Source organism: Anthonomus grandis, chromosome 1 (genome assembly GCF_022605725.1).
Source record: "Anthonomus grandis grandis chromosome 1, icAntGran1.3, whole genome shotgun sequence".
Taxonomy (NCBI): Eukaryota; Metazoa; Arthropoda; class Insecta; order Coleoptera; family Curculionidae; genus Anthonomus; species Anthonomus grandis.
The window spans coordinates 12,301,024-12,315,335 of NC_065546.1; the positions used below are offsets into that span (position 1 = coordinate 12,301,024).

Consider the following 14,312-nt stretch of genomic DNA (forward strand, 5'->3'; position numbering starts at 1 on the left):
TCATCCATCAAAATTTGGCCAACAAGTATGGACTTACTTTTTATACTTATTTTTAATACTTACACTCCATATTATCAACCCCAGAATGTACTTGAGAACGGCAACTTTAAACTCTACTACGACAGGCCCATTATCACCAACAGACAGGTGACGAATAAGAGGCCTGATATAGTGGTGGTGGATAAAGAAGTCAACTCAGTCCTTCTTATAGACATCGCGATACCAAATAACAACAACGTATTGAGTATCAGGAGAAGGTAAGTAAATATGCAGATCTAGCTTTTGAAATCCGACAAATGTGGCATGCAAACAGGGTCGAGAGAGACCGGATTATTAATGACAACATAACATTTAATTTTCAGAAGCCTCATAATATGGCGGAGACCAAGCACAGTACATGTACCAGGCATGGAAGAGGAAATCTTAGCCCAAAATGACAAATTTCTTTCCATAAGTTCCTAAGCTGTAGCGCGCTCGTTGCGAATGAACCTTATTCAGGTATAGGAGGTTTAACACGAACAACAACTGCATCTAATTTAATTGCTACATCTGCATTTAATTTTCAAAAGGTGCCAGCACTTCTGTCTGAGAATTATTCTCGTCGGATAGTATTCGCTCCATGGTTTTTACAACCAACGCGGCGCGATGCCGAATTTCCATCCTTTAAACAGCCACTTTTGGGCTGAAAAGAACCCCCCGCTATGCACCTACGTGGTTTACAAAAAAAATTATGGTGAATGTTTGGGCAGTACTTGTTCATAATAATCTACAAACACGTTTCTCCGTGTCCGAGGTTGGATACCACTGCGCGGACCTTAATGCGCTTTTATCACTAAACGCATGCGCGTGCACCTATGGTTTAGGTTTAACAAGTAAAGAACGTTTATTTTGGCGAGTTCTACCCACCTTTACACTTTAGCACAAGTTTCGGAACACCTTGTATACAATTCGACATCTTACTAGACCTAAGAAAATTCAAGAAGATTTAATAGAATATATAGAAATAATAAACAAAACAACAAAAATATTATACAGGGTATCCGGAAATTACGCGTCAGGACGACTAGCGTGAAACTATTAGGGTGAATACAAAGAAACACTAGTAACATCCATGCAAAATTTAGCGAAAATCAGTACACTAAAAAAAGTTATTAAAAAAAACAAGAAAAAAATATTTTTTAACACCCTGTATTCTTAATTTTGAGTTTTCGAAAAAATTGTATAGAAGTTGATGCATTAGTTTTTCATGTAGAATCACCTACCGAAATCCTGACGCGTAATTTTCGGACACCCTGTATAATATTTATTGTTTTATTTTTAATATTTTATATTTTAGTTTTAGGCATTTATTTGTATAAAAAAAAGTAGATTAGATGAAGTAATTCCTGTTAAACTTTTACAAAAATGAATTAGCGAGGCCGTTGAAAACTCTATGGGAGAAGGAGTGATATTCACAAACCATAAAAATAATGCCAAATAATTATATTGATAGCGTTGATTGAATATTTGAGAATTATACCCAAATATTCAATCAACGTTAATAGCATAAATAGACATATTAAATAATTACATGTAACATTACGCCAGTGCTTATAGTTTCTGTTCGGCTCATCGTTAAGATAAGAATATCGCGTATATCTTTTAGTAAATAATAAAAGTTTTTTAAAAGGAAGTTCGCCGGCTTGTGTACTTAATTCGCTAATATTTTTACATTCGCGAGGAATTCGATCCTTTAAGTCATTAATATTTTCAGATGGGGGGGTTACAAACTTTGCTTTTTGAATAGATTATTAAGATTTTTTTTGCGTTTTCAGAGTATCTATTATATGAAAAGTTTTACTTTTGTCACTTACTTCCAGCTTAGTTTTATAGCCTTCCCTATACTTTGCCAATGAAAATATGTCTGTTTTTTGAACTAATAAAGCATTTTTGAATCTGACTTTGACTAAAAAACCATTAACGAAAAAATCTAGTTGTGTTAGGGCTGCCGACCGTGCGAGGAAATTGTTCATTAAGCCACTATTGAACTGTCAAAGCGGAGTGCGGGAAAGCTTCATCTTGTTGGAAATATAAATTATTTTTGCTTAGTACGCCAACACCAATTTCATGCACACAAAAATATTTGGACTCATTGAACTGTTCATTACCATACATTTTTACTGGTAAATCATTTCAACTTGCATCATTTTTTTGGCGAAGTAAGATGGAAAATTGTTTGCCATTTAAAATAATGTGGGACACTATTAGGCAGCCATTTTACCTACCAAAGTTTAAGTTGATAAAATGTCTTTTATTACCACACATTTTTGCTTAATATTCGCTTACACATCATCCAATTTTGTTTTTTTAGGTTTGGTTAGATAGGAGATTGTATGGTCTTTAAAATGATGTATTACATTTAGGGTAGCCATTTGAACACTATTTAATAGACATTTTAATGCTTGTTACAATGAGTTACTTGTTACACGGTATCACACTAGGTTAGCGAGAGGTGATTGACAGAACTTTGTCAAATAGACAATTAAACGCCCCCTGTATATCAACATTGACGTGTTTTTTCTTTTTTAAAGGTTATACTGATAAAGCAAAAGAAGAGGACGAACAGCAAAACTAATTCTTTCAGAAAGTTTCAGAAAAATTTGAGATGCCGTTTTGACTTGTTCTTGAATTATTTGCATAGAGAATCTTAATTCTTGCAGAAATTTCCTATTTTAGGGATTTATATACTATTATATATGTATACTATTATTATATATATTTATATATATATATTAGAAATGCATAACTTTTGACAAAAAGATTAGCATTTTCATTTGTGGAGAGAGGATAAATATAAAATGTTTTCTTATCTTGAATCTACTGTTAAAAAGTCAATTACTAGTGATCTCACAAAAAAATGCCCAATCTTGATGGTTTGTTTAGTAGGCTCTTTTGCTCATATAATCTGATCTATTATAATAAGCCCCACGTTCTTCTGACAGGATCGCTATTAAAGTTCAGTAGTGAAGAGTGCACCACATCTGCTCGAAAAAAAAGGTTTAGGTCACATAATTACGCGATTCATTTACCACAAGACTATATCTATATTCAGAATCGTTTTTGAATATTATCGTAAATATTTGATTACTTAACTATCTTACCCATCCAGGACAATTAAATAATCCTATTTTTGTTACTCCCTTTTATCTCTCGAATCTCGTATCTTTTCTTACCCTTGCCCACTTTCTAAAATATGATATTAATATTATAGACCTGTAACTTTTCAATATAAACAAAAAACAAGTGATGATATTCATGCTGAATTTGAAATGAGCCAGGACACTCTTATTAATAGCATAGAGCCAAACCAGTGTTATTGTAGAAATAATCCTAGGAATATGCAATATTGGCGAAACTGTTATGACGGAGTAATGGGACTTTATGATTGCATTGGTGAGAATTAAGTGTTTCCTATGATACAAAACAATATTTTATGACATTTTAGGTTCCCCTCTATTCTTATCTTACCCTCATTTGTTAGGTGCGTCTGGTGTGTACACAAGCAGAATCGAAGGACTAGTTCCCAATAAAAAAAAACATACATCAAGAATAATTATGTATAAAGTAAGTAAATTTTGATTATTTTAAATAAATTTTTATTTTAATTTATTCATTAGTGTTTACATTTAAGCAATTGCACGCGTATATTCATTATGTTATGTTGTTTGCGGTTTACGTTTTTGAAATTAAAGACAGTTTCAAAATATCTTTAGCATCCCTAAAATCTCTTTTTTGTCAATAGTCGTGTTTTTACGGTATTGTTCTAATTCATTCAATATTTTCATCATAAATGACTCGACATTGTAATGGTAGTTTAGCGTCTTTTAAACATATCTATTTTTATGAATATAAGAAATAAATCACCCAAACTTTCACTGAATATATATGAGGAGCAAAGTTGCAAAACGCAGTTTGTCCAAATTTTCACATTTTGAACTAAAGGTGACGCAACATTATTTAACCGAATTTCTATCATTTCACATCGCTTTCGACGTTCAAATCGAATTTTGTACCATTTAAAATATATTGCGAAAATCCCCTAGACATGCAAAATGCATTTAATCCATCACCTTTAGACAAACAAAAAGTATTTTGTCCACAAGACAAACAAATCGCGTTTGGTCCAGATGTAAACATCTTTGTTTCATAACCTAATTTCTCTCGGTGTGGTTTTAGTTTATGTACCGGGTGGCCAACTAAGAATGGACGTCGGCGATATCTCAGGCTCTAATAGTCGTAGCCCCTTGAAAAAAAATTTTTTTAAATAAAAGTGGCGAAAAAAAAATGCTGGAAATTATTTTGAAGTTCATTGGTCAACCGCTAGAGGGCGCGACAGCTTCTTTAAATCTTAAAATTGCATTTTTGCCAAAAAACCTCCAATAACGTACACCTCAAAATATTATATTAATATTCTAGGAAGATTTCCTCACAAAAAAGTTTCTACAAAAATTTCTGTCAGTTGTCAAATAAAGTGGTGGGGGGCGTTTTTAGCTTGAATAAAGAAAACAGCTGAAAATCAGCTATGACTGGACCGATTTTTTTTAAACGTATTTTTTTTTATGTCTATTGTTGCCTTATTTTTTCAACCAAAAAAAAATTTCAAATTACTTTTCCTAAAATCCGCTAGAGGGCGTTGACTTGTGACTAACCCTTTCTGTCGGATTATTTCAAAAAACTCAAATGCAACTATATATTTTTTTTACGTCATTAAAAGCGAGGAAGAAAACCAAAGAAACTGGTGAAAACGGCACTTCGATATCATTTCTTAAACAAAAGTATTGATCGTTATACGTTTATTTATACAGGGTGTTAACTAAACCAAGTTGACCAAATGGGCCTATTTTGGGAAAACTGTGCATAGGAAAGTTGAGTTAGTAGGCTATGGAAACAAAAGTGGCAGGTAACCATGGAAGCAAAATATGTAAATATTTCAGTTAAATGTCATTTTAGCGTCTCTTCTTGTTACGATTGTTGCGATTGTTAAAGCGTTTTTAAGTCTCGCTAATAACATCCAATAGTTTTCTTGTTAGTTCGCCGTATTGTGAACTTTGTTTTTCCAGTTTTCCGTGTTGTTCCAGTTTTTCGTGTTGTGCCAGTTGTTCGTATTGTTCCAGTTTTTCCTGTTTTGTTCCAGTTTTTTGTGCTTTGTTCAAGTTTTTTGTTCCTTAACTTTTTATCTCTGTTTTTCGTATTGCTTTGTTTAACAATGCTTTACACAAACGAAGAGGCGTTTAACATACTAGGTACTTATTTTTAATGTATGAGAAATGCCACAGTTGCTGCAAGGGTGTATGCGCATCAGTATCCCGATAGACGCCATCTTACTGCAAAAGTTTTTCTTCGGATCATACATCGTTTGCGAACGACTGGAAACGTTCGGCTGCCCGAGTTTCGGAGACAACGCAGGGGACGCACCGAAGACAACATAATGAATGTTTTAGCCTACGTCGAGTTTAATCCTGACTTAAGTACTATAACAATAGCGCACGACCTGGAAGTAAATCGAACTACTGTTCAGAATATTCTTAAGGAGTAAGCGATCTTTTGGATATTAATCTTCACTATACGCGATGAGACTTAATTTTCCTAAGGAGAGTTCATTTTTTGATGATGATGCTTTAAATGTAAAATGAATTAATTTTTACACGAAAAGCACCAGATTGGTCTATTCTGTTGAATCAGCAGTCATCATCTTGTTCCAGGTTTCATCCATATCATTTAGTCCTGCATCAAGAATTAAGTGCACAAGATTTTGACCGAAGGCTAGACTATTGTCACTGGCTTTTGGGTATGATTGTAGAGGATCCTCAGGTGCTTTCAAACATATTGTGGACAGATGAGGCTACATTTCACAGCAATCGAGGCGTGAATCTCCACAATATTCATTACTGGTCACCAACGAATCCGCACTGTATGCGAGAAGTCCAGCATCAAGGCCGTTGGTCTTTAAATTGTTGGGCAGGAATATTAGGAGGTCGAATTATCGGCCAACAACGCCGATAATTCCGAGTTTTTAAGGGAGGAATTGCCAATTTTATTAGAGGATGTGCCACTTGAAATTCGCCAATGAATGATGTTCCAGCACGGTGGCTGTCCAGCACATTTCGCCCGAAATGTTCGGGAGTTTTTAGATGCTACCTACCCTGGTAGATGGATAGGACGGGGCGGTACCTTTCCATGGCCGGCTAGATCACCAGACCTAACGTGCCTGGATTTTTATTTATGGGGTCGAGTTAAAGAAATTGTTTTTGCAACAAGACCTACGACCCGACAAAATATGATTGGCCGGATTAGGGATTGCATGCAGACTCTCTCATTTGCTGAGGTAGAGACTGCAGCTTTGTCTACCGAACAAAAGATGTTTCAGTGCATAGAAAATGATGGAATGCATTTTGAACATTTAGGGAGGCACTAAATAAATTATGTGTATAACATATTATTTATTGTACCACCTAAGATTTCTTAAAATTGTATGTAGAATTTAAATATCAAATAACATATTATAGAGTGTTCTATTTAAAGTAAGCAAGTTTTCATCTACATCCGGTATCATCAAAATTGTTAAAAGTGTCAAATTATTTTATTTTTGTATCTTTAATTAACTTTTCTATGGTATGGTATGGTATGGTGCCAAATTTTTAAAACTTTCCTATAGAACAACTATAAACTGTATGCACAGTTTTCCCAAAATAGGCCAATTTGGTCAACTTTATTTAGTTAACACCCTGTAATAAATAAACGTATAACGATCAATTCTATATCTCGGATTTTCTAAAACACTACTGAGTTTGTTTCTTTTTAAAAATACTTAGTTAATACGAGTTTATTCAGCTTGTGTAAGCAAATAGTAATTTATGGGCATCTTTATCACTTTTATTTTCGAATGGACACTATTTTGTTAATAAGTTTAGTTTAACAAGTGATATCGAAGTGTCGTTTTCACCAGTTTCTTTGGTTTTCTTCCCCGCTTTTAATGACGTAAAAAAATATATATAGTTGCATTTGAGTTGAGTTTTTTGAAATAATCCGTCAGAAAGGGTTAGTCACAAGTCAACGCCCTCTAGCGGATTTTAGGAAAAGTAATATGATTTTTTTTTTGGTTGAAAAAATAAGGCAACAATAGACTTAAAAAAAAATTTGTTTAAAAAAAATCGGTCCAGTCACAGCTGATTTTCAGCTGTTTTCTTTATTCAAGCTAAAAACGCCCCCTACCACTTTATTTGACAACTGACAGAAATTTTTGTAGAAACTTTTTTGTGAGGAAATCTTCCTAGAATATTAATATAATATTTTGAGGTGTACGTTATTGGAGGTTTTTTGGCAAAAATGCAATTTTAAGATTTAAAGAAGCTGTCGCGCCCTCTAGCGGTTGACCAATGAACTTCAAAATAATTTCCAGCATTTTTTTTTGGCCACTTTTATTACAAATTTTTTTTTTTAAGGCGCTACGACTATTAGGGCCTGAGATATCGCCGACGTCCATTCTTAGTTGGCCACCCGGTACAAGTATTTTGTGCTTGTTTCATAAATTTTTCGAAGTTTAAATCACAATGGAGTTTGTAGATGGTGAGCGTATTGTTGGTGATCGGGGTGCCGAAAGCGACAAATTAATTTAATAATTAGGGAAAGAAAAAAAAGAAAAACAAGTGAGGTATGAATTTATTTTTTAATACTTATTTCTTTTTGTTACGACTTTATACTATTTTAAGGTATTCAAACCATGATCCCGATTTAGAGCAATTTGATATAGCTCGCAACCATAAAAATTATTCAAATGTAAAATGTCAGCAAGTGAGTCGAGAAGATGTAATTAAACTTCGGGAAGTTTTTTATAGAAAATCCAATAAAACCGTTTAAGATGGAATTTTAGCCAGTTACATTACCTAAGATATACCTAAACGAAGAAGGTGTCATGTCGCAAAGCTGATGGAAAACCTCACTCTTTTGCAGTAAAATCTTGCGCAAGTTAAACTAAAAGTGCTCAAATCCCCACGCTGTTATATACATTTATTTTTATTTAAAAAAAATTTGGATTTGAATTTTTTTTTACCTATTAAAATTAAATATTTTTTTAGTTTGAATGTTTCACCAAATTTTTTTTAGGTTTTCGTTAAGCAATAAAAATTGCAGGTTTGTCAGAAATTTATAATGGATGTTTACAATGTTGGTCAGAGGAGGGTGAATGCCATTTGCAGGAAAGTGCAAAGTGGGGAAACAGTTTCAACAGAAACAAGGGGAGGGGATAGACGCACTTTTAAGTTTGACTGAATGCTGTAAGATCTTTTATTAGTCAGTTACAAGGAAAGGAAAGCCACTATGGAAGAAAAAAGTCGCGACGGATTTATGTACCAACAGCTGTCAATAAACTTTTTTTGCATTACCAAACTTAATTGTAAAGACCCAGTATTCTATACGTAGATTGAGTACCAAGCAGGTAGAGGGGCGACTGAGATATCTTCCGCTCTTATTGATTTTTTGAAAAAACTTACATTATCAGACAATGCGACGAAAATCCGTTTTTTTGCAGATGGGCGTGGAGGACAAAATAAAAATATTCATGCTTTAATGTTTTGGCTTCAAACGTTTTCATGTGAGCAGATTAGGGACATAGAAATTATATTTTTAATTAGAGGTCACTCTTATCTCCCCGCCGATCGTATCTTTGGACGCATTGAAAAAAGCTTAAGGTCTCATAGTATAATAAAAACTCCAGATCAATATTGGGATATCTACACCAAAGTGGGTGGTGTACAAAAACTTGGAACTGACTGGCATTTACTTGACATAAAAAACCTTTGGCTGCATCTGAAAAAAGTGAGTAGCATTCATTATTGTCGAAGACTTTTGTTAAAGAAAACAAGTTCCACCCATAATATTTTGCTGAAAACTGAGTAACTATATCGCAATTCAGATGAGACAAAAAAGTTTCAATCACTCCTAAAACCACGAGCAAGATGCGATTAAATAGAATTACAGGAATTAGGTTTGGATCATAAAATAAAGGGAAAAAAGTAGACAGTTTAAAAAAATTATTGGCATCATTATCTAAAGAAAACTGGAATCAGGATCCGGAATTGGAATGGTTAGTTCCAATTTTAGAAGGCCAGTGTGAGGTTGAAACCAATATTGAAGAAAGTGAGGACTGTGACTGTAACGATACGGAAGATGTTAATTTAATTTGAGTTTGTTAAAAAATAAAAATACTGCTGAAGGAAAATGGTTCTTCATTTTTTGGTGGTAATTTTTCCCAAAAAGTTTTTTCAAATGACAATCAAAAGGCATTTTGTCCACTATAGACATGCAAATAGCATTTTGTCCATATGTTTTTCTAAAATACCAAAGTTACTTTTGCTTCTTCTAGTCTGCCATTCTAGTATTTACTCATCCTAAATTTTCCTAATTTTTTGGTAAAAGTCCTAACTCGGTAAGTAAGACCGATTCGTAGCACCGGTTTTTGATGTTTCCTGAAAATTAACAATTTTAAACAAACCGCATTTTTTCAAGTCTGCTCCTCATATATTCTCAGTTAAAAACATTCCTATAAATTCTCTTTTTCCAAAAGTGACTCTACAGTATTGTGATGAGCAGGTTATTAGCCTTTCAAGCATATTTGCTTTATGCTCTATAAAATTAATCTCGGGATTTCTAAGTCGTGCTACCCAGTAGTCATTAGTTTTTAAGAAAAAAGAGAAGACTATTATCCATTAATAAATTTTATCCAATATGACAAGCCGATAGCGCGAAATTTCAGTGAATATATTTTTCATATGAAGCTGTCAACGTCCCTAAAACCACTTTTTTTCCAAAGGTCTTTTAATAGCATTCAGCAACCGACGTAGTTTTTCGTGGTGTCTTCCAGTTCAAGAAAACTATAATGTCACAAGCAAATAAGGCAATTAATCCTGAATATATATTTCCAATTTCAAGCATTTCAAGTTTCAGGTAATAGATAACCAAGTCAGTTTCAGCAGAAGTTTGACTTTTTTGGTCAAACCTCTTTTTTTATATATGCTGTCATCTAAATTACATTTAGGGTAGTTTTCTATGGTATTTTAACGCGCTTATCCTGGCTTAGGCTTATACTGAAAGAGTTGTTGCTGGATAAGGACAAGCTAAAATATCTGATGCAGTAAATGGTCTACAGATATGTCGCAATAATAAATAACATATTTTCAATTCTGTTATTTCGAACTGGCTCGTAAAAGATTGAGCAAAATTGTCTATTATTTTATTATTACATTCAGGTTATTTTATTTTTACTGAACAGTTGTGTGACTAAGTACAGTGGTTTCTCAATGCCGTCAAATGACTCTGGTGTCATTCGTTCAACAATTAGTTTTTGTTATGTCTAATAATTCAATAAATTATATATACCGGGTGGTGCGTCGCCGAGCGGAACATAGGAAAACCCATGTACATTTTAAGGGGGTCAATTATTGGCTTCCCTGTACATTTTATACAAAAAATGTAAGATAACTTTTTGAAGAGACCAATCTGGCAAACCCTTGTGCAAAGTTTCAAAAAATTTTAATAAGCGAATCTTGCATTATTCAATTAAATGTAATTGCAAAATTAGCAAATTTTCGGTTCAGGTAAAACCAAACGAGCGACAGTAAAATGAATATTCTCACTGACGTGAGGAAAATTGTCAATAAATCAGTGACAGTCGATATTTGAAAACAAGTATGAATTATTCAATCCACGGAAAAATAGCCATAATTAAGTGGCATTATGCGGAAAACAGATTTAGAGCAGTATCTGGAATGTTCTCAGTTTATTTCCCCACCATCTATTTCAACTATTAAACGTATTGTCAATAAGTTCGAGTCTAAAGGTACCGGTATTAAATAATTGTAAATGTTCATCTCAGGATATCGAAAATAGAGCCGAAGAAAGAGAGAACAGAGATCTTAATATTCTACTGAGTGTGGAGGAAAACAAGATGGTTAATACGAGGGTTCTTGGGCAACAGGTAAATAAACATCATACAACGGTATTGCGCACTTTAAAAAAACACAAATATTATTCGTATAAATTCGAAAGAAATCTAGAGCTGCAGGAAGAGATGGAGAGCGAAGAATGGCATTTTGTTTTGAAATGATGGAAAGAGCAAATATTGATAGGAATTTTTTAAGAAATATTTGTTTTACCGACGAATGTACATTTATGTTCAAAATTGCCGGTATTGGAGCCAAGAAAATGAACATCGCTTTGTTCATACTCTAACACAATATCCCCAAAAAACAAATGTATTCGTGGGAATTATCGGACACCATATCATTGGACCCTTTTTTATGGACTATAACCTAACAGCTGAAACCTATTTGGGCTTATTTCAAAAATAAATTGGACCTGCCTTGGAAGAAGTTGTTCAGGAAGATCAAATGATCTGGTGCCAAATGGATGGTTGCCCGGCCCATAATGCCCGTATGGTTAGAGAGTGCTTGGAAAATGCTTTTAACGGTAATATTATTGGTCCACGGTACCGGATACTTTGGCCAGCCAGGTCACCTGATCTTTCACCGAATGACTTCTTTTTGTGAGGTCATTTAAAAAATGTCATTTATAAAAGTGTAAAATTTGAAAATCTAAATCAATTACAAAACGCTATTTCGTTAGAATGTAATAAAATTTTCCAATATCAGCTTAGTAACGTTAGAAATGAATTTTATGATCGGTTAGGATATTGTTTAGCTGTTAATGGGGGGTTGTTTGAACATTTGATTAATTGATGTTTTTATGTAATTCTCTATTAATTTTAAAAAAGTTATTGTATTTTATTTAATTTTTCCACACTTAGTAAAATATTAAGAGTTCTGTTCTCTCTTTTTTCGGATCTATTTTCGATCTTCTGAGTTAAACATTTACAATTATTTATTGCAATGTCTTTGGACTCGAATTCACTAACAATAGGTTTAATGGTTGAAATGGACCAGATAGGCTTGATGGGAAAATGAATTGAAAATATTTCAGATACTGCTATTGGTTTAATTAAATTCTAAAAAGTATGATAAAAGTATTTTTTTATAATAATCGATAATAATAATTGTTATTGGTTTAACTTCACCGTTATATTAAATAAAAGTTGAGATAAAAAATAATCTTAACGTGTCTTACTTTGAATGTATGCTTGTGAGATTGATAAAACGAAAAAAAAAAATTTCTTGTATTCGGCTGTACGTCAGATTTGACAAAGCCTAATAACAAATTGTTTGCTGGTTTTACCTGAACCGAAAATTTGGTAATTTTGCAATTACGTTTAATTGAATAATTTAAGATTCGCTTATTAGAATTTTTTGAAACTTTGCACGAGGGTTTGCCAGATTGGTCTCTTCAAAAAGTTATCTTACATTTTTTCATTAAAATGTACAGGGAAGCCAATAATTGACCCCCTTAAAATTTACATGGAATTTCATAGGTTCTGCTCGGCGACGCACCACCCGGTATATGAGTTTATGCTAAAAAGAACCCAAAAAGTTTTCTGCAGTATATGATTTAATTACAAATGAAAAAAAGTGTACTTATTGACTCTTTATTCCCTTTTTAGAAAAATGGTACATTCCTTGAATTTTCAATTAAGTACCAATATAATGTACCAATATTTGCTGTTAAAGAAATTCCTATACTGGCCAACGTAAGTTGGGCATTGGTACCTATTTTGTGGGTGGAGCAGGTAAATAAAAAAAAGTCGTATTAATTTTAACGTACTACAACATATTTTCTTTTTAGAGAATATTGGTCAATGATGAAGAAATGGAGAGTTTTGTTAAAACATCCCTGTATACTCATGCATATAACAAAGATATGATCCCTGTAAATAATTTCCGGTTTGGAACATTGGCAATAAGCTCATTAGTCATTGTTGTCTGTATAGTATTGATTATAGTTATACTGTTAAAGCCAAAACCACTACCTCGTGAATATAGTTATGATTCTGATATTTCAGGAAAGTAGCTTACTCAGAAACAAAGACCGTTAACTAGTTTAAACTGTTGAAATAAAAGAGAGAAGTATTTTCTAGAAGTAAACAGATGAAAACAACTTACGTCTCGCTCAAACATCTTAAAAAAATTTGATCCTCTACTTTGCCTACCTCTCAAAGGAAATAAATTCCTTGTATTACTGTTCAGAAAACTCAGAAAAATAAAACAAGCTTGCGACTATATTATCTTTAGTGTTTATTTATATACAAAATGATTTAAAAAAAATTAAAAATATACAACCAGTAAAAAATGCAGCGAATGTTTATTAATGCAAACTTGTATGCGGTCGCGATCTTTATCGGTTTGAAGTACATATTATTTAAAAGATCTAAGTACGATAAAATTATGTTTTTAATAATCGATAATAATAATTGTTATTGGTTTAACTTCATAGTTATATTAAATAAAAGTTTAGATAAAAAAGTAATGTTAACGTGTCTTAATTTGAATGTATGGTTGTGAGATTAATAAAACAAAAAAAAACATTTCTTGTATTCGGCTGTACGTCAGATTTGACAAAGCCTTATAACAAATTGTTTGCTGGTGGCTGCTATCTGGTTTTACCTGAACAGAAAATTTGGTAATTTTGCAATTACATTTAATTGAATAATTCAAGATTCGCTTATTAAAATTTTTTGAAACTTTGCATGAGAGGTTTGCCAGATTGGTCTCTTCAAAAAGTTATGTTACATTTTTTCTGTAAAATGTACAGGGAAGCCAATAATTGACCCCCTTAAAATTTACATGGGATTTTCTATATTCCGCTCGGCGACGCACTACACGGTGTACCTAATTACACCGGGAAGTAGAAAAATTATCCTATTACTAAATTAGGAATTAAAGGATTTATCTTAACGCACATAAAATACTAATTGTCTTCAGCAAAATACATTAACGTCACCTTTTTAAACAATTAATTAATTTATGAAGCAGCAACTTGAAAAAGTTATTGTGAAAATAAAATATGGGCAGATTATCAGTTCTTGGAGGAACATCATCAAACACAAATTGTCACTTCACTTATGTCCAAAAAATCCATTTAGATTTTAAACCGGGTAAAAAAGAATCTTGAATATAGTCCGTGATGCAGTCAGTAAAACGAGAGTAAAACATAGAACAGTTTAGCTTGTAAACCAGGAAAAAATTACCAACATCGGGCTCGAAGACCAACAGATGTCTTGGCATCTGTCGCTACACCTTTCCTTCGATAATAAGGTCACTGTATTCTTTTGAGAATTTTCCTTTTAGCTGAATTGAGATAAGAGACCAAAGGATTTAAATAAAATATCG

At 32.9% G+C, this 14,312-nt stretch overlaps 1 protein-coding gene across 7 annotated transcripts in view; it reads left to right on the forward strand.

The window, feature by feature from the left end:
• LOC126741572 (sensory neuron membrane protein 2-like) overlaps window positions 1-13,202 on the forward strand; it is an 81,550-nt gene extending 68,348 nt beyond the window's left edge. For 6 of the 7 annotated variants that reach the window (XM_050448293.1, XM_050448224.1, XM_050448372.1 and 3 more), the window contains 4 exons: window positions 3,251-3,432; window positions 3,485-3,603; window positions 12,587-12,712; window positions 12,769-13,202. In XM_050448293.1, coding sequence (XP_050304250.1) covers window positions 3,251-3,432; window positions 3,485-3,603; window positions 12,587-12,712; window positions 12,769-12,993 — 652 coding nt within the window. In that variant the 3' untranslated portion in view covers window positions 12,994-13,202. Of the gene's footprint in view, window positions 1-3,250; window positions 3,433-3,484; window positions 3,604-7,602; window positions 7,691-7,748; window positions 7,935-12,586; window positions 12,713-12,768 lie in introns of those variants that run through there. The other variant, XM_050448300.1, reaches the window with a different exon arrangement.
• The last annotated feature ends 1,110 nt before the right edge of the window (window positions 13,203-14,312 follow it).